The sequence below is a fragment of the Pyrgilauda ruficollis genome, unplaced genomic scaffold, assembly GCF_017590135.1.
Source record: "Pyrgilauda ruficollis isolate IOZ18807 unplaced genomic scaffold, ASM1759013v1 scaffold110, whole genome shotgun sequence".
Lineage (NCBI taxonomy): Eukaryota > Metazoa > Chordata > Aves > Passeriformes > Passeridae > Pyrgilauda > Pyrgilauda ruficollis.
Genome location: NW_024509211.1, coordinates 553,487 through 579,080, shown reverse-complemented (window position 1 = coordinate 579,080; position 25,594 = coordinate 553,487). Strand labels below are relative to the sequence as shown.

At 40.5% G+C, this 25,594-nt stretch overlaps 1 protein-coding gene across 3 annotated transcripts in view; it reads right to left on the bottom strand.

The window, feature by feature from the left end:
* The window catches only part of PELI2 (pellino E3 ubiquitin protein ligase family member 2), a 68,253-nt gene that overhangs the window by 17,999 nt on the left and 24,660 nt on the right, over positions 1 to 25,594 (bottom strand). For 2 of the 3 annotated variants that reach the window (XM_041476769.1, XM_041476776.1), the window contains exon 2: positions 24,162 to 24,291. In XM_041476769.1, the coding sequence (XP_041332703.1) occupies positions 24,162 to 24,291 (130 nt within the window). Of the gene's footprint in view, positions 1 to 15,937; positions 16,007 to 24,161; positions 24,292 to 25,594 lie in introns of all 3 variants that reach the window. The other variant, XM_041476761.1, reaches the window with a different exon arrangement.

Genomic DNA, 25,594 nt, shown 5'->3' with positions numbered 1-25,594 from the left:
CATGAAAATAGCAGGTCACCCACCCCACTTCACTTTACTGAATGCAGATCATCCCCAAAATTCAAAGCTCAGTGACTACAGAGAAACAAAGTCAGCAGAGTATGGTTTATTTACACTTCACATTTTTCTGGCTTTTGAAGCACTCCCAGGTCTGTTCTGTGCACCCTTTGCTGCTGAGGCTGGAGGGGACAGAAGGGACAGCACATTTGTCTCGAGCACACATCAAAGCCATCTGCTCCAAGTGCACATGTGGGGTTGTGTGCTGCCACTCGAGCACTTCACCATTTATCAACTCAACAGGCAGATGTTCAACCCTTTCCTGCATTTGCTGAATCTGTGTTGTTTTAGACAACCAGCCAATACCACACACAGCACCCTCTCTAGAGAGGCAGCACCAAAACATGCCATTCCCTAATTCTCTGGTTGGGTCCTGCAGCAAGGAAGGAGGCAGAAAGGGAAAAGTTTTTCTAGAGAAGCTCCTGTAAAGCTAAGTCAGGGCTGATAAGACACTTGGCTATACTCTGCTTCTCAGAAGAATGTAGAGTAGGCTACTCTTCAAGCAAAAGGGAGTATTCAAAACATCTTCAAAATGCACAGGGGTGTTGGTGAAACTGCACAGATGGAAGTTAGGGGTCCAAACCATCATTTTTGCAGCCACTGACCAGACCAGAGTTCCTCCTCATTCCCAGGACTCCTGACCTCTGCAAGTCCAGTTGTTCCCCCCAGTAAGCAAAAGCAGCTCAAAGTAGACACCAGTTTATACCAACACACATTAACTTTATGACACAGTAGCTCAGGAGTTGCTTTGTAAGTCACCAACTTTTGGTGGTTGTGAACCAACACTTTACAGAACCAACCTATGAATCATTTCCCTCCCAATCTCACCTTTTCACTTTTCCAGCCCTTAAGATCTTTCTTCTCTCCTTCCATTTTCTTCTGCCCATGTTCAGTATCATTGTATTACAAGTGGTCTTTCATCTATCTTTGGAATTATCTGTGTTTTTCCTCTTTTAGGCAGTTTGCTGAATTTCCTCCCCAAAACAGACGACAGCCAGAGACAGCTCAGAGGCATCACACAAAACTGCAGCAGTGTCAGGCACAACTACCCAAATCTTCCTTCCCAAAATCCAGAATGCTCCTCTGGACACATTTGTGCCTGCACATTGCTGTGACACTTTCTATCACAGCTGCTCTAGAGCTGCCTGCTGGGAATCCTGTGTTAAGGACAATTTCAGCAACTTGGGAGTTCAGGAGACATTTCTGTTTATCACTGTCCTATGCAGATTTTCATGTTTGATAGGAGACCTTAAGTGGTACTTATCAAACTGTCACATGCAGATTTTTGGAAGTTTTGAATTTTTTTATATTTGCAGTCGACAGTAACTTATCCATACTTTAAAAAAAAAAAAAAAAAAAGTCCCACTACTTCTTATTTACTCCAGCAGGGATTCTCTTTTCATTGTCTTGACTGATCACTACAGACTATATGGGGATCCCTCACTGTATTACAGGTTAGATTTCCGTATTACTCTCAATACAGATTACACTCAAATCAATAAGATAATTTTTGGACACCACTGAGACCTTCCCTCATGTATGACTTTTTGGAAAGCAAAACTTCTGAACCCCAAAACTCCTGACATTAATTTCCTAAGAGTAGGATTTCTCCAGGAAGACTACAAGACTATAGATTTAAACATGAAGGAATAAACATGATTTTGTCACTGCAGCTGGATGACATCCCCAAAACTCTTGACACACCCACAAAAATATCAGTAATTAGAGAAGGATGCAACAGTGTTTGTAACTGAACATTCTGGTGCCAACAGTCTACAATTCATTTATACACACCAGAACAAAAGCAGCAGATGCCTGGCTACACTCATGTATTTGGGTATGCCAAGCACACAAAATAGCCACAAATTAGAATCCTTAACTAAAAGCCAGACAAAAAAAAATATATAGTGATAAAGTCCCCTCAAGGGCTTCTATCAATCCACAGCCTGAACGATTTGTACACTCTGCTCATCAGCAGTGAATGCTTCTGTGAATCAAAGCACCCCTGAGCACCAAGCTGTGCCTGCCTGCCAAGGAGAGCACACAATAACACCAGGGGAAGCTGCAGATATTCCACAGCTCCCAGAATCCATAAACTGCATCTGACACAAGTCAGTTTTACATTAAGACAGCCAAAGACTCTCCAGACAGTTACCTTAACAGACCTGTTAAGCAGCTGCACAAAACTCTCTCAAGAGGGGAAAAAAAAAGGTAAATTCTTCTTGCCAAAAAAGCCATTCAGTGCTTCTAGAAAGCAGTTAGATTTTATAGAGCCCATCAAGGGACAGAAGCTGCTTTCTAGAAATCACACTATGGAATATTGTCCTGATAGAAAACACTGACAGAACAAACCCAAAAGCAATCAGGTTCTTTTTTACTGGTCTGGGATTGCTACAGGAACTGCAACAAGTCATTGCAAACTGGACTTTTTGGCAATTTCCTCCATGGAGACTTTCAATAATAAAAAAATACCCTGTAAAATAGTTCAACTAGTGCTTGAACCAAGTTGCACAAACTTGACAGTAGCTCTGGGCAAAAGTATGTTAAGACCACTTTTCAAACAGAGTGTCCTCACTGCAAGGGATTTCTGGGGGCAGAAGGCACAAGCCAGGTAAATCTGTAGGATCTGTCTCCTACAGAGATGAAAGGGATGATCTGAGCTCTCAGTTCACTAACAAGTGCATCTTGCATGTGGGAAAAAAAAAATCCCTTTGGGTTTCTTTAGCCCTACAAGTGCACAGTGAACACAGTGTTTGTAACCTTTCCAGTTCTCATTTATACACATTACCAAGCATCTTCCTGGGCACATTTCAGAGCTTACTCACATTCCTTACACACAACTTAGTGTATTTAAAAACACACACATACACTGAACTGTGTTTAACTGAGCTATTTAAGTGATTTAAGTCAACAAGATAATATATTAAACAGCAGTCAGAATTAAACCCTGATTTACATGCTGCACAGGAGTTGAAAAATCAAGTTGCTAACAAGTGGGAAGCAAGGAGTTTTCCTCTCCACATGTGCAGCTGCAACTCATTCCAAAACACAAGTGCCTGTAAACCCCTCTGGTGCTGTCTCTGAATTTGTGCAAAACTGAGAACAAGGCTGGCCCCAATTCCCAAACCCTTCTAAATTACACAAGGGAGAAGAAAAAAAAGACCATCTCTGCAGCCAGGAGGTGTCAGGGCTCTGGAGGATGTGAGACCGGTACTGCCTGTCCACCCTGCAAACTGAGAAAGACAGTGAAACAGAAAATCCCATTCTCAGGCACCCACCAGAACTACAACAAAGCGCTTACAACGAAGTTTAGGATTCATTTATCCCAGAATGTTTTGTCCCTGACTGTTACCCCAGAACTTTTAGTGTCCAGCCAGGTTCACAAAACACAAACAGCACCAGCAGAGGGAGGTTCAGCTGAAAGCCACACATTTAACTTCAGCATCTTTGTGTGTTTACTGAATAAGGAAACTGGAATAAGGACTGGAGAAAGTATCAATATCAACAGCACACTAGTGAGCAAAGCAAGCACTAAAGAACTGGCTGAGAGCACTTGAGCCAAAATACAGGTCACATTTGCCACTAAACAGCTTTGATATCAGTGTGCCGACAAAAGCAACTTTATAGGAGAGTCCCACACCGTCACTTCCTAACATAGGCTGGATGTTAGGAAGAAGTTTTCTACAGAAAGAGTGATAAAGTTCTGGAATGGCTGCCCGGGGAGGTGGTGCAGTCACCATCCCTGGTGTGTTTAACAAAGCCTGGATGTGGCACTGGGGGCCAGGGTTGAGTTGAGTTGTTATCGGTTGGACTCAGTGATCTTTAAAGCCTCTTCCAACCCAGTGATTCTGTGAATTCTGTTGTAAACGTGCCACATCCTCAGTCCCCACACCCAGAGCAGAGGGTTCTGCCCCATGGTTTATAAAATCCCAGCATTGTTTAGTTCCATTTCAAACCCCAGGGTGTGAAAGGGCGAGCACAGGGCAATTAAGAGGCAGGAAAATTCAAATCTGCAGACAGGCGTTCACAGAGCAGCCACATCTGCTTCTCTCCCATCAGATAAAGACCACCACAGCCCATTACTATTCTGAGTTGGTAGCAAAATCCTTCCCTTTACAGCTTTGGAATGGAATAAATTTAGCTTACTCTAGATTGTACTGAAGGATATTCTACAGCCCAATTCCCAGTGTTCAGAGAAAGTAATTAGAGGATTAGTGGCCTCTATTGCTCTCCCTTCCTGTTATTTTCATTGTGTTCTCAAATTTGAATCTTCTGTCGTTTTTCAGTAAGATTGATACAGACAGAGGAAAGGAAGGGAAATTTATTTCCCTAAAATTTAAATCTATCATGCTAGCTTAAAAATTCAAGCCACAAAGATTCATTTTAAAATTTATGATCCTGGAATTTGGGTTTAGCAGGCTCTACTAGATGCATCCACATCATGAAATTACCACTTATCTTTCCTACAGTTTATTAAAATTTAAAGCAAGCTTTACAGGCAACTTGCTTTCTATTCATATGTAATGTCAGATAAGAGAACATCTCATCAGAAGCTCTGTACTTCACACAACATGATTTTACCACTGATATGACCTGCTTTGCCCCTCTCCAAAACAGGCTGGCTCAGACTTAAGTGAGCACAACTCCATCCCATAATAACACTCTTTTCCCAGATATATCTTTAGTAATAAGACCCAGATTATCTGAACACACACACACAGAGACAGAAAGATTATAATATTTAAAATTATACTTTTAAAATAAAAAATATTTTAAAAATAAAGAGGTAGAGCACAAATTTAGTGTTGCAGGAGCAAAATTATGGGATATGTCACTATTTCTATGAAAAATACAATTTTCCCAGTGGCAGGTGGGACTTGGGGTTTTATATTGAATGAAACAAACACTGAGTAACAGTCTTAAATAATGACACAATGCACTTGGCAGGCCCACAGTGTTAATAAGGCACAGTTTTAATTAGGGTTATAGAATATCCAGTGCTTCCAAGGATAAAGCAGCCCACATTTATGTGGAGAACAGGTTTATGAAATTATATACAGCAAAAAGCACTTCAAGGACCTTTTTTTTCCCCACACAGCATGCCTGGGTAGAAGTTCTTGACATAAAAATTAATTGTGTTTTCCAGTATTAACTGATTTAAAGCATGGTTTTAATTTGGTGTCTTAAATTACTTGATTTCTTAAATCAGTTGTTTAAGCTAGGTTTTAGGAAGGAGGAAGGAAAATCTTTGCTGGGGTGATTCTTCTCCTGGCAGAGCTGTGAATCCCAATCTCGTGACAATTAAGGGTATTTAGCACACAGCACTATAAGAGGCTGATAAATCATCATAATAAAGATGATAAATGTGTTCAATATTATTGCCTAATTTAAGAAAAAAGCATGAATTTACACACATGTTTCTGAGAGCTTTAAGAGCAGTATTTGGCATGTTTCAAACCACTGCACTATCCACAATTTTATAGGTTTACTGAGAGCAGGACTTGGAACAGCCATTACACATTTCACACACAGCTCAGGAGATCACTGCTTACTCACCCATCATTTTTATGCTGGAGATAAGAAGAAAGTTTCCCTTCTGCAACCCTCTGCCAAAAACCCCATTTTGACTTTCCAGAGAGCTGCCCCATAAATCCCAGAATCATTTAAATAATTTCTATTGTCCCTTTCCTCTGCATCAACCTCCATCTCCAGACCTACCTGCCCTTCACATTCTCTTGACCAAACATCTACAGTTGTTACATGATTTGGAACACATATTCTATATATACAGATATATAAAATTCAAAACACTGAAATCACATGCTTTGGGTGCAATTTTAGTCACATTCCTGTGCACTTCTGGAATACTTGGATGGTATCCAGAGGAAGCCCCAAGACACTGTGGGTGAGTGAATTCAGAAGCAGCTCTGGTGACTCCTTGGAGCAAACACTGCCTACAAATAAATTATCAAATCATCTCATGCAGGCTGTAGAAAAATCATGAGTAATCTGGTTTTTTTTTAATAAACAGCAGTGGCTGTGAAGATCAAATTGCAAGAACTCTGCCACCACTCTGCTGAGCTAAGAAAGCAATTTAAGAATAGTAACCGTGGGAATCTGCACTGAAATCAATTGATTCTTTCACAAGGTATGAACTGTAAAGCTACAAAACCCAGCAGGAAGCCTAATTAAAGACAACAGATGAAAATGGCAATCCAGATCAAATGCCATATACAAAAAATAATTAAGAGCTTACATATTTTTAGAGCAAATATAATAAATGGAAATCCAAAAAGATAATCTCTTCAAAGTCAATATAAATGAAGAGTATATTCAAATTCACATTTAATGTAATTATAACTGAAAAAAAAAAATTACCCATTTTTCTAACAACCACCCAGCAAGCTGGTACAGATTCACTGATCCTTAACAACAAGAACTTAATAGCAGAGCAATGCTGCAGAAGTGCAGACCACAGAGTGCAGTGCCAACACAAAAATTCTTTTTACGTACAAATTGTACACCAATAGTTGGCTTTACTTAAAGAATTCCTTTCAGAAAACTGCAGCAGAATCTCTCTTGGATTCCATAAACATGGAAGGAAAGATTGGAGTGTCTCAATAACTGAATGCACTCCCCACTTGCAGCATGGCTTCCAACTACCTCTGTCCCAGTTTATCTTTTCCTATCAAAACATTCATTTTTGCACTGACCTTCTAATATTTTATTAAATCTCTGGGATAATGGCATGTATTCTTAGGCAAGCAAGGTAATGTGTAGAAAATATTTCACACCTAAAAGGTGTTCTATTCAGCTACATTAACCCATCCTGCTCTCTCAACCTCTACTATTATTATTAATACAGCTATTACACGTAATAGGTAATTCAGAACACCTTTTATTACAGTCTCTCATTCTGACCTTTTCATTTCTGTACGTGGCAACTGATGTAAAATTATTTCCACTCAGAAGATCTGCCCTCTGACTGTTAAGTCAGGTCAGGGAGTGTGGATAACAGAGATTTTAAATGATGGCACAGAAGCCGTAAACCAAAATTTGTGGTTGATTATAAACCATTTTACACTTTATACAGTATCATTCCAAATTTACAATTCCCCAGACAAAATAGAAACTCGAGTTTGAGATCTTTTGGTATCGGATTTTGTTGTTGAGCCTCTGTAGGAGTAGCAAATAATCCCTTAAATCTCACATCTGCTTTGCCTAATGAAGCACCAGCAACAAAAGGCCCCAAGAGCTGCCAGGGTTTCCCTGCATCCATCAAGGCTCAGGGCTCTCACCCCCTTCCCTGATGTCTCTGCACACAGAGCTGGAGCTACAAATCACATAAAGGCTCTAAAGATGGGATCTTCTTTAATCTTCCCACACTAATGCTTCCCAGGTTTGTTTTTTCCCCACATTATGTACACAGAGACTTTCCTCTCACTACAAGCATCATCATTTTCTACACCTAAAAAAAAAAAAAAAAGGTTTCATTTTAGCACTTACTCACAAACAGCCCTAATTTATTTTTACAACAGCCATTACCCTCCCATTCCACACACTGCACACAGTGCCTACTACAACACACAGGAATATTTTCCATCATTTTCAAAACTCTGTAGTTAATGGGATACAACTCACTCCACCCAGACCCTAAAGACAACACTGAACACCTGCTTCAGAATAACCAAATATTTTGCACACTTAATATTTTTGCCAAAAGAGCACAAAGAAATTCTAATTTAGATTTTAAAACAGAATTGCCTAATCAAGTTATATTTTCCCCATACCAGCTATTTTTCAAAGTCCTCCTGTTGTCCTCCACATTCGTTTAAGTGCATCACATTTGACTAAAATACATCAATCTGCTTCCAGCTTATTTGATTTCATCAATGAAGTGTAAAATACACTAAATTGAAAGCAAACCAGATTTCTTCAAAGAAAGCAGTTTTCATACAGCAGCATGTGGAAACTCCTAGGCAGTTCCTGGAGTTCAGAATCAAATTGAGGCACTTTGTGCCAGGTTTCTCGGTGGTTGTGGTGAGTAACTTGTGCAATAGCTCATTTCAGCTGCCAGATTTCATTTGCTGCTACACCAGGCAGAGTCTCTCCATTCCCTCCTTCAAATCAGTTTTGCTACTCCTGTTTGAATCCTCTCCAGTATTTCAGAATCCTTCTGAACACTTGACAGCAGGTCTGTACTGGATAAGGCAGCCTCATCAACACAGACTCTTCAATTCCACAATTCCCTGCCCAATCCAGTCCAGAAATCCATTTTTACAGAATTACATTTTTACCAGTTGGAAACAACTCTCATTTCCAAGGCACAGTCCCTGCTGCAATAGCTACAGGCCATACTGAAATCCTCCAAATATTTCACTTTGTTAGTATTTTGGTTATAGTTAATTCTAACTAATGTGGTTTTTTTAAAAGCCCATTTTTAAATGGGCAAACAACTCCATGCAGCTGTTTCATTTTATTTACCCTTCTAACACTTGAACTGCTACCAGTTTTATCAAATGAAATTTATGGGGTTTGTTATTTGGTGTTTTCTTTGTTGTTTTTCAAAGGTTTTCTTTCATGTGATGCATTAAATGCTGGAAAATTGCTTATTACTATGGAATCCCATTAGTAACCAGATCAGGAATTGCAATTTCACAAATAATTTACTGGGATTTAAATTAATTAATAGCCAGCTGATAACACTGAAGATAATAATATCACCTAAAGCTCCTTTCCATTTCTCTCTTTTTGACTTTTCATACCAGTGTTCAGTGGTGCCATATTCCCATCCTGCACAGGGACCTGGGCTCTCATTATCCCTTTCCAGCTCTAGAGGACCATTAAAGCTCTTCAGGAATTCCCCACTGTTCTCACTCCAGCATTCAATTACCAAGCCAGCAGGTGCTCTCTCCCTCTCTCTTTAGCCACTTAGGATCCTTGGGAACACACTCATTTAGAAAATGGTATTTCTAGGAAATCCTCAATAAACCAGGACTCACCTTATAACCCTGCAGTGAACAGACACCTGCTGTTCTGCTGGTTTCCCCAAACACAGGGAGAAAATGTGTGCAGAGGGATGAAAAGGCAGCAGGGAGGTGCTCTGCAAGCTTTGGGAAAGGCACAGCCAGGCTCTCTCCTGCTCCCAGCAAACTCAGAGAATGCCTCATTACAGAAAAGGGATCCAGTGTAACCCAAATGGATGAGGAACTGATCCCTCCCTCATGACCATGAGGATAAATAGTTTAGAATTCCTCACTCCTCTTTACTGCATCCTCACACACCTTCTCAGAGTGTTCTTTATTACACCAACATCTCATTTACACTCAGCAAGTCACAGAAATGTCAGACTCCTCACATTATTACGTAGGCAAGCAAGGAATTTTTGGGGCTACAGCCTGCTACATGAGTTTCTCCCATTTACTGCTTACCACAGACTGTCCACCTGGGTACTCCACCTTGTCTTCAACCCCAGTGACAAATCCCACCTGCAGAAGGTTGGGGTCATATAATCCATCTTCCATTGAAATGCAACAAAATAATGCACAACACCAGAGCATTTAATTCTCACTGGTTTTGGTACATTTTTTTTTCCCCTCTCCTTGCTGAGAGCATCTGAGAAAGCCAGGATTTGCATCCTGCCAAATCTATATATTGACATACTCTCTTTTAAGTAAAATATTTTGAATAGACCTCTCCACATTACTACAATTTCTAAAAATAAATATTGAACAATAGCTAAAGCTCACTTTCCAGGCAGCGAGCTCTGTGAATTGCAGGTAGCTACTTAAGTACATTCTTTTCAAAATATTATAGACATTTCCTTAACAAGGAGTTATAAATGCATGAACAAACTATTCAGTTCCCCTGACTTGCACTCAATACTTAAATGCTGGCAAAGATATCACTATGAAAAAAGAACTATGTCCTACTAAAATACATGAGCAGAAAAAAAAGATTTGTTAAAAAAATATTTAAAGGGGCTTGAAACAACAGGTGTGCAACAGAGAATTTTCTGCAGTGGAAAGTATAAATATAAGACAGTTTTTGTGTCTGTAACCAAATGTATCTTTATTACAGCTTTATGCTGTCATTCAAAGCTCAGTTTTGATAGCTAAAGTTGTCAAATTAAAGGAGGTTTAAGTGTTATGAAAAGACAAAGCACTACCTGAAGAAGGAAATGTTAACTATGAAGTGTAACTAACAGTCTGGAGGGTCTCAAGCATTAAGTACTTGCCCTCAGGGTTGGATCAGCCAATCTAAAACTTCAGGAAAGCCTGCTAAAACCCACACTAGTCCATCGTGAAATTGTTGTTAGAGGCTTTAAGAGTTAGAGCATTACGTGCCTGTCACATTGCACTAAGCAATATTAGAAACAGAGCAGTTTAAAGCCATTTTGGGACTGAAGTGTCCCTGTCTTTGGTGACAGCAGTGGAGGAGCTGATGCAGCACAACTGTCGATACTTTTGCCACATCACTACTGTCTTACGCTGGAAATGGGGTGTGTATTCTGTTCCTGTCTGTGGGGCAGTTATCTTCTGTTCATTAGACACGAGGGGTTTGCATTTTCCATTTTAGGGGAGGCTCCTGCCTCCCTTAGCAGACGCCTGTCTTTTCAAGCCAAGACAACTACCTAACAAGTATTCAATAATACAAGGTCTGTCTGAACTCACACAGATTTTCCTGTTACTACAACAACAGCAAGGAAAAAACCAAAAAACAAACCCCCAGTTAAATGTTCCATCAGCAGGGATGAAATACTACACACACAGAGAAAATAATAATTTGTTGTGTCTGTTGAATACTGAACCTCACCTTGCCAGGACACGGCAGCAGGGAGAGAGGAGCTGCTGTAATGAAGCCCCTTGGGAGTACAAAAATAGAGATAATTGCAGCTTTGTCTCACTGCACATCAACCTGACTAACTTCTGTTAGGAAATTCAAACATTATTTCACAAATTAATTCAAGATTTTTAGTTTTAGCAAAAAACAAACAAAACAACCCACACGGCATTTATGGGGAAGGCATTCAGAAAAGAACAATGAGTTGTAAGAACAAAAGGCAGACATTCCTTCTGGAGGAAAAAAAAAAAAAAAAGCTGAGTTGTTACTATGAGGCTTCTCCAGTGCAAACACTCCGGGAGAAATGAGCTGAAATTCTGTCCTGACCTGGAAAGATTCATTTTATTTGTGACACCAGGAGATGACACATCAGTGTTGTGCCACCAGACACACAGACCCATGACTGACACTTTCTGCTCAGACTGGCTTCCAAGGAAAATAATAATAGTTGTGAGGAAATGAAAGCTATGAAAGAACAGCATGTATCCTACATTTTTCCCTTCAGCAGTAAAAGGCCTCAGTACCAAGGAAAACACCAAGATAGAGGAAGAGTTTGAAGTGTAACATATAATTTTTAGTGCTTGTCTCTGTGAATCTCACTTAGCAAAGCGTGAAAAGCACTGATTTTCAATAAAGCTGAAAGAGGTGATCTAGTGTAACTAATATTCTAATTACAGAATCATGTCTCTTGGCCAGGATTCCCCTTCACAAAAACGTGAACAAACAAAATCCTATCATTTCCTGCTTTCCAAAGTTAAGATCTGTTTATTCATGAAAATTCAATCCTAGGACTCAGTGAAGATTTCAGGATTTAAGCCAGAACCATCAGGGCTCTGAACAACTTTGATGAACACAGGCATTCAAAACAAATGATGAAGAGATGAATTTGTAGTTCTACATTTTTAGATTATGAAAAATCCCTTCTGGATCTAATGTTACATGGAATTTATCATAATAGTATATGGAATATCCTGTCAATACATCCCCACCATTGTGTTGGTGCACTGCTGCAATTTGTGTTCAGAGACCAGCAAAGAAACTCTCTATGGCAAAAACAAAGGTTCTCCTTTTGCCAGCTCCAGAGAAAAGAAATAAAAATCAAAATATTACCAACATGGAGTGACAGACTAACACAATGCAAGTGTTGTTACAAATAAAAACTGGGACATATCAAATCTCACAATTCCTGAGCACACCAGCCTATTTTTACTTTATGTGTATTCCAGTAGGAGCAAGGCTCTACAGCAGTAGTGAGTGCTAAGCACAGTGTATACATGTTTTATATATTAAATGCAAAATGAGAAGGAAAATTCTCTTTTAAAGCCCCATGAGTACAGTTTTAACATTTTTCTTTCCAGAAAGAAAATGTTCAGCAATGTTTTCCTAAAAAGCTCAAAGGCATCACACTGATAGGCCAACCAGAAAAAGCAAAAACCAACGTCTAGACTCACTTCCCAGGGACAAAGGAGCAGAGGAGCAGCACAAGACAGGTCAGTGGCAGGAGACAAGAGAGGGGAGGTTTGATGGGAAGGAAAACAACAGCAGGATTTTAACCCAGGCTTACAAACCAATTAATGAAATCAATTTCTTCTTTACACTCTGTATTGTGTCTGCATTTATAAGATGCACAGGAAGTGATGCATAAGGGGAAGAAGACAAAGCACAAGCTTCTATGTCAGTTTTTTTCCACATTAAATGTCATCCTCATAAAAAGTTCGTATTATACATCCTTCCACAACCAGAATCTGTCTGTCAGTTATCAAAGAGCTCAATTCAACCCCTTCAGCCCCAATTTTTGATGCTTTAAAATCCTGGTAAAGTTGGAATTAAGTCCCAGCCCAACAATTTTGCAGCAAGAACACCACATCAGAGAGCAAGTCTCACTGTTTACACAGACAACCAACCCATCTGCCACTTGACAAGGAGACACAACCTGCCTCAGACAGGTATTAATCTTAGTTTCTGCCAAAAGCACTTCAATAGAACCACAATCCCTATTTTCAAGGCAAAGTGGTTTTCCCCCAATGTAGAGCAAAACATACTTTTGGCATCAGAAACTATTAACAGAGAACTAGTACAGCAAGGCACAATCAGAAATTAGATTAATACAGTACTGATGATGCCAAAACATTCAGCACATTCTTGGCCTTTCCACTTTTCATGCAATTTCTTGCTGTTGACAAAGTTATCTCAGTGAATTCCAAAGGTGAATCTTATTCCACTACAAGTCTCCATGAGCCTGCATGAAAAAGCATTCAATCATCATCATACTGCCTACAATTAGCAGGCACTAAATAAATAGATTTAAAAGTAGTGAATGCTTAATGAGAAAGAATTATAATTGTAAATTACATTCTCCCTCCCAATAGTTTGTAAGTCTTCTTCAACACTGCTCGTCTATTTCAATAATAAGAGGAACATGGTATCTAGACCCAAGCATAAACAAACAAAAAAAGAAAAACAAAATAAAGAAAGCACATAAACAGCAAACCATGATGGCAAATAAATGTGCAAGCTTTTACCAGTCTGGGGACTGTAAGTACATAATATTTGAATGAGGAGGATTTCTGTTTCAAAGAAAATCTACTTTTTATCTTCACTGTTCTTCAAATACACATTGATACACAGCAGGAAAAAAAGTTATATAAGTGATAAAGAGGAGACATCATGTACCAGTAACAAGTGTCCTAAGTGCTCTCTCCTTCCTGTTCATCAAGCCTGAGAAACACGAGACTGAGATAATCCTGGAACACTGGACAGGCTGATTAGATACACAGATTCTGTCTGTGATTTATGAACTTCTACTGGTGCTAACAACACATTTCACAAATTGGCAAGTGAAAGCTGGGAAAGTACTGCTAAAAGACAGCCTAGGCACCATTTATGCACAATTAACAAATGATTCTGGATATGACATTTCCTTGAAGACAACTTCCTTGACTTCAAAACAAAGAGTACCCAAATCTTGGCAGGAGTTCAGAAAATGACTCTGCAGACACTCAAGGTTTTGGCAGAAAAATGACTGAAGGACAATGAGGCTCCCAAGCTGTCAAACATCCCATGTACACAAACTGGCTACAGTTCCTTCTGGAGTGACCTTCAGCCAGGCTTGTTTCAGCAACTAAGCTACCAAAATTGGTATGGTCTTCTGGACACAGCTGAGTCACTGCAGCCTTGACCAAATCTACTGCTGCTCTAAAGCAGCACATGCTGCTCAGCTGAGCCCCCCCTGAGCCTGCAGAGCCCAAACCTGCCCAGCCAAGCCTTCAGCATCTTCCCACAGAGCAAATGTTCCAACACAGGCTCCAGCCTCAGCCTCCATGACCCTGGCACTGCTTTTTCCACAAGCTTTTTCCACTGCTTTTTCTCTTCTGCGGGTGGTCTCCACTGCTGGACCTTGAGCATTGCTGTGGGGTTTTACCTAATGCAAAGCTCCTTATTCAGAATAAATCTAGGCAGGACTGTTACCCTTGAGCTGGGAGCAAGGCTCTTTGGGCATCAGAAATCATCCAATTCACATTCTTGCTCCACCACCAGTCCTGCAGCCAGACATTGCCTGGTAAACACTGAACAGAATGGATTACAGCTCCAGGGAAACTCCAACACCCCTTGTGGAGGCAACTGTCTTCTCTCAGCCTTTGCACAGCCCCAATCCAACCTGAAGCAGAAGCATCAGTTGGTACATTTCAAAATCTTCTCCTTTTCACAGATGTGTTTGAAGCGATCAAAGCCTTTAACTGAGGAAGGTGCCTCCACACTCCTGTTTTAAAGTGGTTTTTAGGGTTTTTAAGGCTAAATGAAGTAACTCACTGCCACCAGGTAAAAAACAATTACTACTTCAGCCTGGAAAAACCTCAGTGCATACATAGTGCACACTGTATGATGGTGTTCTTCCTTGACATGCTGTATTTGGAATACACACATAGATTTTTATTTAGCATTATGGCTCAATTTTAATCAGAGAATTCCTACACAGAATTTCTCAGCAGTCAGAGAAAAAATCAAAGACTTACCTCTAAATTTAGCAAGTACATCTTCATCTGGAGACGAAAAAAAGGCTCCTCAGAAAGAGCCTTGTTTTTATATGCATCACATAATGGCACAGTGATACTTTTAACCCCAGCAGTATTTGCTACTACAGTGCAAAGATACCTTGGTTATTTAATGTTGTCTCTTGGTATTTTTAACTAAGGAAATGAGAGTTAGAGAGTTTCCAGTAACAGGCAAGATCATAACACGGATATTTTAAGACATTCAGCATGGGCTGTCTCTCGAACAAAATTGCAAACATTTTGTTTTGACTTCTGCAGTTTATTTATTATACTCAAGTAGCAACAGAGTCAATTTTTGTGACAAAACACCAAACAAAGACTTGAGAAAGCCTGGAGGAGGAGGAGGGATCAGTTAGGGAGAACACTTTATGTGCTTTTACAAGTTTCACAATCCAGCTCTCCAAGGCCAGCTTTTCTTTGGGAACAATCTGGGAGCAGCTGCCCATGCTGAAGCAAGGTCAGCTTTGTCCTCCCTGCCTCCCACCTGGACCACCAAGGCACTGCCTCATTCCTGACCTCCAGCACTGGAAGATTCTTTGGCTGAAGCAGAGACAGAGGTGTGGAAAACCAAATGCTAATGTAGAGATAACAGGGAGGAGGAAAAACTTCGGCATATTTTACACTGTAGCCTCTTGTCCAAAGTTTATCATGGTAAATGGCATTATAGGAAGGCTACAAGACAAAAGTAATCCACAAAACCTCCCCAGAATTTTTTCAGGACCCCTTCCAGCTTTTGTGCATTTGCTCTCACTGTCCTATTCAACATTTCCTCATTTTTGTAGAAAATTCAGAACTAGTTAGGGCTGTATATTTAAAGTCCAGTGCCTCAAAGCTGCAAACTACAGAAATCAGCCCATAACCACTGAAGGGTTTCTTGATCATTCACAGAATTTTATCTGCATTTATGAAGTACAGAAGAAATTCTGCTTTAGTAATACTCACAAACTCTTTAAAAACCTCAAGCACAACAAACACCTCTCCCTCACCTTCTCTGTAACATCTGATCTCTTTAATTGTCTCTTCTGGAATTCTGGACTCGCGCAGCTGAAATAAAGCTGAAAGAAACAGCAACAGCACTGTTAGGAAGAGCATTGTGTGGGGAAGGGAACAGCTCTGATCCTCAGAGGCTCTAACTCATTACCCAAAGAACAGCTCCCACTGAATTTCCCAAAGAGCTGGAGAACAAGCAAGCTGCTACAGGTTCAGAAATTCCCTGGTCACCAGGGTGTAAATGTGTATGCTCTGGTCCCACAAACCCCGGATTTTCAGAGGTCATCTGATACTTCAAAACAAAGCATCTCCTCTGTTAAACTTCCCTGGGATTTGAGGTTAGCAATAAAACCCAGAAATTTGCATTGCTGTAGTGCAAGTATAAAATGTGGTTTAGCTCACCAGGGAAGTTCCATATTCTTTTCAGATTCCCCTGCTCAAGAACCCCCCTGACCAATGCTGGACAGAATTGTTTTAGACACAAGAGTTATCCAAGCTGCTAACTGGGTGTGTTGTGTCACCTAAGCCTTCAATCAGTTGTGAAGTCTGGGAGGAAAAAAAAGACTTGTGCAGCTACAGGCCCTGGAAACAGCTTCTTTGGCCACATGAGCTTATGAAAGAAAACTAAATACATAGAAATCAAACCTGTACTTGCTTCCCCTTTTCTTATCCTTAGGGTTAGGGCAAAAGAGAAAGAAAAGTGTCTCTCAGTATCTTAAACTTACAAAACAGGAGAGGTTCCCAGGAAAATCTCTGGGACCGCAAAAGTGGTATTTGTTGTCAACATCCAAGGCTGAGAGTGCAACGATTCAGGATGACCCCAGTTTGAGAGAGATCCCTGTTCAAACACTGGCTTTGTTCTCAGTCCCCAAGAAATGTGCAATCCTCAGCTTTGTACACCAAGTCCAGAGTTTTTCAGGTGGCCAGGGAGTGATACCCCTCGCTGGTACCAAAAAGCAGAGAAGAAAGCATCCATCATTCCCTGGCTGTGGTGAATTCAGTGGAAGGGAGATCCCTCAGAGCTGGGGGAAGACTGAACAGAGCAAGCTGAGAGTGCTGGGCCTTTAATGAGCCTCCTCAAGTCAAAGCGATAGGCATCTGCTGCTACTGAAATTAGAAGCCCGAAGTATAGATTACCACAAGCATTATCTCACAGCAGGCATCTGCAGAGTCCAGAACTTCTTGAAGAACTGGCAGAATCACTGTGGACAAGAGACATGCAGAATTTCAAGGCAAGTCTGTACAGAACACACTCAGTCTGACACAGAGGTCACCTAAGAACAAGCTCTGATGTAGGTCCAGTGGCTGGACTCGTTTGTTTTCATGGAAGGACACCTCAGGGATGATAAAAAAAAAAAAGAAAAAAAAGATAATGATCTTGTAGAAGTAAAGCCACAGTGCTAAAGAATTCTGGATTGCTTTATGACTGCCAGAGAATTTCTGCATGCAGAGCTGAAGGGCTTGGAGCATCCAGCCAATGAAGCATCACCATAAGCACTTTGCTGGGGATACATCCCTTCTAAAGAGATTATCAGGATAAAGTACTCCCTGCTTTCTCCTAAAATATTTGTGAGGTCTTTGCTGTTGAATAGGAACAAACCAGCAAGACCTCAAAACAAAATAAATCTACATCCAAAAGAAAGCATAAACATGTCTCAAACAAGAGACCTACAGAGTGGAAAGAGGAATCTTTGAATGCCACAAGAGAGTCACCCCTCTTAGTTCTTCTCTTGGCAAACAGATAACATTACTCATTTTACAGATGGAGTCATAAGAGACTCCCAAAAAGAGAAATATTTAGATTTTCTTCTTTCCATCAACACAATCTCTAAGCACTCTGGAAAACAAGTATTTTCTAATTTGTAAAACAGGAGTAGCAGCTGTTTGTTTCTTTGGAAAGTTACTGTTGGCCCATGATGCTTCAATTGCTTTCTATGTTTTCAAAATAATTGCCCCTCTCAACAAAGCCTTGGAGCAGAGAAGTCTCATCTCCTCTTTGATGCAGTTCCAACTCCCTGTTCCAGGAGAGCTATTCCATACTCTGAGTACACACTACCTGACTTTTCCAAAACACAATGCTCCATCCATTTAACAATTTTGTTTCAGATAACAGGAAAAGCATATCCATCATCAGCTGCCATGTTCCCCTTGTCATGGCACTTTCTTTTGAGCATGAAACAACCTTTACAGAGAAGAGGAATTCCTGTATTACAGATGCTGACAGTCCCAGGCTCTAACAGCTGTACACAAGGCCCTGCAGTCATCAGGCTGCTCCCAGCTGTGCTCCAGCATAGCCCACCCAACCCCTGGAACACCACAGCAGATCCCCATCACTTTAATACTCTAAAGAGAAACTCCCTCAGTACTGCCAGCTTGCAGAGTGAGTTATCCCCAACAAGTTCCACAGGCAGTAGCAGCACACAGGCAGAAATACTATGTATGCTCAGGCCATCCAGCTTCATTTGATCCACACCAGTCTGGGGAGTTTGCCTGACCTTTAGGAAGCTCAGAGCAGCCCAGCTCTCAGGAGACATGCAATTCCAAGACCAGGTCCATTCCAGGCAATTGAGAGTCCAAACAGAATAAATATGAAACAGGACAGAGCTTCACCACTACAGCAGGTGGTCCAAAATTTCCACTCTAAATTCTGGGGAACAGTGGGGAAGCATGCAGGAGCCAGTCAAACTGGAACAAGACAGTTTTAAACAAGTCATGCTACACTAAGCTCAAGCTGTGAAGTTTTCATCTTCCAGTGAAACAAGTGGCTCTGCCATCTCCAGTACAAATCCTACTCCTCACTTTTCCTGTGGCACAAAGAAATCCAGGACATTCCGTGATGGGCATCAGGATTTGCAGTGTCTGACCTTACACTACAGCATTTAAACCACAGCTGAGATTTAGCCTCTCCTTTTCCTGGTTCTGCATTCTCACAAGTCCACACTCCCCAGGTTATTTCTGACATGGTCAAGGAAGCTGCAAAGTGACAGATCCTGCACAGCAGTGCTTCCACAGCCTGGCTCCCTGCAGGAAGCCAAGGGAAGCGTATGGGGAAATGAAATGTTCCCCAGTTTCTTGACACCAGTCCTGGTGACCACTGCATCTTCCTCTGCTTTCAAAGGGCACCACATTCAAGTAGAATCTGCTCTAAAATATTGATTTAGAGCAGATGTAGTTTAAAGAGAGTTTACAAGGAAAGCATTTTTTTGATCTTTTTTTATCCTCTGAAGGGAGAGCATGAAAACAAAAAACAACATTAAGTCATAAAAAAATAATTGTTGTAGACCTCAGCAATTTTTAATTCCCCTTCCTTCACTAAACATCTGGGTTTTGTTAGAAAACACAATAAAATGATTTTCCAAAACCTTTGACATGGACCCAAAAGCTCAGGAGGGAGGGTTTCAAACCACGTAAGGGTTGTTATTTATTCAGCCCTACCAGAGAAACTGGTGTAACCATCTTCTCCTGCCTAACCATTCCCTGCTATTTGCAAGGGCACAGGGGTAGGGAGTTAGCATGTTAAGGTGATGCTCATTTAATAGAAGAAAAGGACATTACACCAAGGAAACCATTATTCAAGCAGACTCAGTCTGATGAGCCAAGAAAAAGCTGCTTCTGCACAAGCCAGGGCTCTTGAGACACCTATGCGATTAAGTTACTTCAGAACAAATTAGTGCTCCATGAACTGATTAGACCATAAATAAGCCCAACAGGAAAGAGAGAAGCCACTGACAGACACAGCATCCTCCTGACAGCAGCTGAGCTCTACAGCTCTCATTCAGCATGAACACCAAAAAGCTGTCAGTGCCAAGAGGATTTGTGGCCTTTTTACTCGCAATTCAAAGTACGTCAAAGCAGATGCAATATCTACAGCAGATAACTAATCACAAGAATCCTATACTTGCATTTTCTCTCGTCACTCAAAGCACAAATTGCAGCTCTCTCCCCGACCTAATAATTATTCGTATGGCTGTGTTTTGTTCTTCTCCAGCAGCAGCAGGAAACTTGATTAGAGCTGCAGGAACCCAGCCAGTGACTATCCAAGCTGCTGTTGTGATAGCACAAAGCAGAAGCCAACTCGGCAGGTAATTGGACTTGGAAGTCAAGAGAGATCTTCCTCAGTCAGCTTGAAACAGTAATTTCATAGGGGAGAAAACAGGTTGCCTTTATCTACCACAGGTTACCAGAGGAAATCTTTGATCCTAAGAAAGACAGACATAATAAATACCAAGACACACTGCCATAAAAAGGTATTAAATAAAGGTGGGGTTTTTCAAGTCTTCAGCAATTCAAAAGGTATTTAGAATCTTTTCTGAAGTCACTATTACACATGCAATCACTCAAGAAAGCCCAACATTCCTTTGTTAAAAAGGAGTCCTTCCAATGCTCAGCAGTTGTATTCTCTTGCTCAATGACTCAATACTTTGGAGTCTCAATTACCATCCACGCTGTAACAAGGAAATTCAGTCACATTTCCAGAGTAATCCTGGGGAATCCTGGAGGGCTACTGTCAACAATTCCTGCTTCTTAACGCCATATTTTAAGTAGATCATATGCACATGAAGCCCCTTCTTCATTTCTGTAAACTTCATGTCCATAGAAATAATTCTGAAGCATCAGAAGTCAACAGAGAAATCCAAATGCTTGCAGAGCCGAAGTCATGGGGGATTCCAAGATCCGAGTTTCCAGTAACACCAGTGAGCTCTGTGTTAGTGCCAGCTGCCAGCACTCCCTCATAGGGGACTGGGGCAGTTCTCTCCCACTGCTCCACAAAAAGAATCCCAACTAAAAACATCCAGCAAGAAGCCAGGGATGGTCAATGAAGGGGAGCAATGAGGAGTGAAGATTCACCTGTGCTTGTACAGGGCAAAGTGTTAAGCTAGTGATGCACTGAATCAAGAGACTGGATGTGGACTGGAACAGGAATTGGGATTATACCGTTTTATTTCCACAGCATATTATTGACCTGCCTAAGATCTGCAAGAAAAACATACTATCCTCTGAAGAACCTCAAATATTATTCCACAGTGGTATTAAGCCAGTTTCATATTTAGTCAGACACTTCTTTCCCTGTCAGACTCAAATATCCCCAACCAAAAAAGTCACAAACCCCCAAAGTATAAAAAACCCTTATGAAAGCCTCCCTTATTCCTCCCAAAACCCAGTGAAGTCCAGTTCAGCATCCCATTATTCCCAGGTGATTATTCTAAAGACAAACTTTTATCCCACTCTCACCTGAAGTTTAGCACTTATTGGAGTATTTCTGCCCAAGTAAACCCTATAATCATTTCAGACACCAGCAGACATTGACTGGAATTTCACAGCACTGAATATTGTACATGAAAACAACAGTTAACACAACTCAACTAAATGAAATAAACATTACAATTGACTTCTGACTTTGTTAAACAGCTCCAATAGCTTGAAAATAAAAATCACCAACCCTAACTATGTTATGAGGAGCCCATAGCAAATTCACACCTGTGAGTTTGGTAGTCAGAGGAAGGTTTTCACAAATTCTGTTATCATGACTGATAAACCTTCCTCTTCATCATAAGACCCAGGTCAAGAGGCAAGGAATGGCCTCTCCTGTAATGGATGATTTTGAAAGAAACTCTCTAAATTCAACAAAGGGGATTATTAAAATCTTAAGATCCATACTCAGTTAATGAAGACTCACAGTCCCCCATTCCCCAAACCCCTACTCCAGACATGTCCACACAGACAAGCTTCGGACAGCAGAAGAATTTTAAGCTCTTTCTTAAAGTAAAACCAATTTTGACAATGCTGGAAATAATCCAATAGGGGACACCCCAAAATTCACTGAATAAGCACACAGTTAATAAAACAGGTTTTAAAGTCCAGTGCATAATGTTGAAGAGATTCCTCTGTATTTTAACAATGACAACAACTCTGAAAAAACTTGAGACTTAATACCCTATGCACTGCTTTTCCCCTAAATATACCCATACCCTCAAAAGGTCAAATATTTCTGAATTTTCTTCAGCACCTCAGAAGGCAGAGTGGCAAAAAACAAGCACTCAAAAAAACAAAAGGCAGTGATTCATATGCAATTAGCTCAGCTAAATTTACTACTGAAGCCATTGCTACTCCAGCTGTCCTTGACACCTGCACAGCAGGGACAATAGTACATGACAAGCATCCTCTTTCCATCTATTGCAGTGTTCAGGCTGACACACAAACTTAAAATTGGTGACAGCTACAGTTCTTGAGCTGCTGCATTAATGGAATCAGCACAAAACTAGCCATGCACCTTATTCAAGCCTCTGTTTGTCAGAGACAAAACCAATGGAGGCAATCAGGACTTCTCCCTCCTCTGCTAAATCCACCACCCAAAAAGCATCAGTGCCCTACACTTGTCTTTTTACTCAGATTCAGTTTACAGCGACAGACAAGTAGAAAAAAAACCAGAAAATTGGTACCTGAAAAGTTAAAATTAATTATGTAAAGGCAGGAAACTTGTAAACATCCTATGCAACACAAGTTTCTGCTGGTTTATCTTTCTTTAATACAAGACTGAAAGACTGAGAGCACAACTCAACTTTTGAGGTCAAGTTGCCCATTATTTTCCAAGAACTAAGCAGCTCATTCTTTATTAGCCTGTGTTTCTTCAGGCATCTACACAAGTTACATGCAGAAACAATTCTCAGTAAAACAATTCAGGCTCTAGTGCCTAAGATGAGTGAGAGAAAAGCTGATGACAGCATCTTTAAAATGTAAGTGTCCTTTCTGTGCATGGGAAGAGCACTCACTGAGAGCCACTGCACCACTGTTCTGGCACACATCCACCAGCCCTGCCCCAGACAGCAGCACAAATACACAAAAACTCTTTTCTAAGGGTTCAGAGAAAGTGCAAAATACATTCAACTTGACACATCTATCCAAATCCAAATGCTCAGAGGAAAGGCTTTAATGTCCCAGATCCTCTGCTATCTTTATAAGGGCACTAATTTGTACAGCACACATATTTTATCTGCACTACAATAACACCACAGATGAACATTAACCAGATTCCTTGTGGTGTCTGCCAGGTGTTTAAATATTTTGCAACTCGAATGCTGAAATACTATCTGCAGTCCAAATGCTTAAGATCATCCAGTGAGAACGTGTATATTTTCATCCACTACGTAAAACACATTTTTTCCCATTTGCTACATTTTAAGCAACAAACCAGAATTACCAAGACATACTACAGCTCTATTCTGAAGGTTGATTTCATCAGGAAGACTTAACTCACAAATGCTTCGATAACAAGAACACTGTCAAATATTTCCTGTAACTTTTAATCCAAAAGACTCCACATTTATCTGCAGCAGGCAAGCCCTATACTGTGTTCAAAGAGAACAAGCTCTGATACTGTGTATTTTGAAAAGTTCAGGCATATACTGTGTATTAGAAAATAAAACACTCCCATACTATGTATTAAACAACATTCTTCTCGTGGTCCAAGTCAGACAACACATTTCTGAGCACGGTGTAGGTTCTCTCTCTCTCTGTCCCAAGAGGTATTTCAGTGAGGTGCAATTCATACAAACCATCCTCTTGTGTGAGTGCCACCACAGAACTCCCCCTCCAGTTTAGCATGAGCTCTACTCACTTCTTGCTTCTAAGAAAAAGGCTTTGAGAAGCAAGATAGGAAGAGCTTTTGCAGCCTGAAATACCTTCCACCACCAGAATTTTGACCTGGACAGTTCTATACACTAATATGTTACTATGTTAATATATTAACTTTGCTGCTTTTCCTCCTTCACCCACACTAAACTTCAGGTAAAAATTTGTACAGTACCATTATTAGCAAGAAAAATAAAAGGCCCAAAGGGATCAGAAGATTTTTTTATAGCATGTCAGTTATGTTCCCAAAGAGGAAAGAAATATCACTCCAGTGAGAAAGAAACTAAAACACTTTTTGTGTTTTTATCCCATGTACTCTATGGCTCAGATAAAACAGTCAGCACTGACAGCCAGCTTTCTGAACAGGGGCAGGAAGGTCAGATTATCTCACACCTGAGCTTACAGACTATTTTAAACAGGTAACTGGATTAAAGCTATATACCCTTGAAAGCAAATCCACTGCAGCCTCTTCATTAAACAAAAGTATCCTACAAGCACAGAACAAACTGGCAGCAAGATAAATCAGCAGCAATACCTGAGTTGCTCTCCACTGAGGATCATCCAAACCCAGGATTTCCCAGTGTCACCTACCTTTGATGTTTGAGGAGTAGAGATGACATGGACAGTGCTGGGTTTAACTCCACTTGCTCTAGATCGTTTATAAAGGGCAAATCTGCTTTTCCTGCGCCCCCTGTCACCATTAGGGAGGGATCCATTGTACCTGGAAATAAAGGAATAAAGTTTAGCATAAAAAAACACCAGTTTGGAAAGCAGCAAAGGAGAGAGAGGTGATTTGGCCACAATATTCTGGTATCATCAAATGCATGGGGCAAAACAAAAAAAAAGTAACAATCAGGCTAAGTTTTGCTTCCTGAATTGAGCAAACATTCTTTACCTACCAATGGTTGAAATTTTATTCTCATTTAAAAGGTAATTAACTACAAATGAAATACTCAGTTTTTCAGCCACAGACACTTCTTCACCTCTAAAAACAAAGGAATGTAGAAGAACAAACTCTACATCTTCACCTTAACTTCAGAACATGAGGATTCTAAAATGTTTTTACCCTATCACCCGTCTGCCCACACCTCATGCAGGATTGGAGGAAAAACGGGCAACATGGAAAACCAAAGTAATTTAGGGGCAAGCAAAACTATGAGAAATTAATATTACTCATATAGAATGCTTTTCTAATTGTGTCTCCCCCATTTTTTACAAAACTTTAATCCTAAAGGTTTCATCTATTAATTATTAAGGAAAGAGGATGCATGTGTTTTTAATTTATGTGACTATGTGAAGCCTCACTAATGACTTTCTTTATCAGGTGTAACACAGGAGCCCTCGACAGTTCTTTCATCTCTCCCTGAGGACACAGACCCAATGGATTAATTATTCAGAGAAGTCTGAAGCCTCAAGGGGACAGAGCTCCTTCCCCAGGGAAGGGATCAACTGGAAATTTCTCTGCAATGCACAAGGAAGGAATTCACCATCACCTCACCCCAAGATTTAGGTCAGGTAGAGGCTTTTCACCACCATTCCTGCCAACTCTCAGCTGGAAGAGGTTTCAGGGCTTTACTGAATCTTCCATGTCTGATCCTCAGAGATTTCAGACTTTTGCCCAAGAGACTACAGTTGTTATTCCGCTGATAAATCTCTTCTGTCTTACAGGTGAGGTCTGTTCTACACTGATCTCACGTATCCCTCTCCTACAGTCTTTATGATTACAGGTTAACACTGCAGGCAGAAAAAGAATATAAAAAGGAAAGAGGCAGCAATGCACTAACCCAGAATATTTTTTTTTGTATCATTACATCCTGTCTGTGTAACTATTTGTGTAACAACAGAATGCACTTGGAGAGCCTCCTATCCTTCTAGGAATCCCAAAGGCAGGACTGCTGAATGACTGAGCACAAGCCAGAAATAGATTTAAGATAAAAATTATCTCAAATCTCACTGCTCTAGAACCTAAAACCCAGATATTTTAAAAATGCACATTTAATACAAGATGCTAAAGCCACATGGAG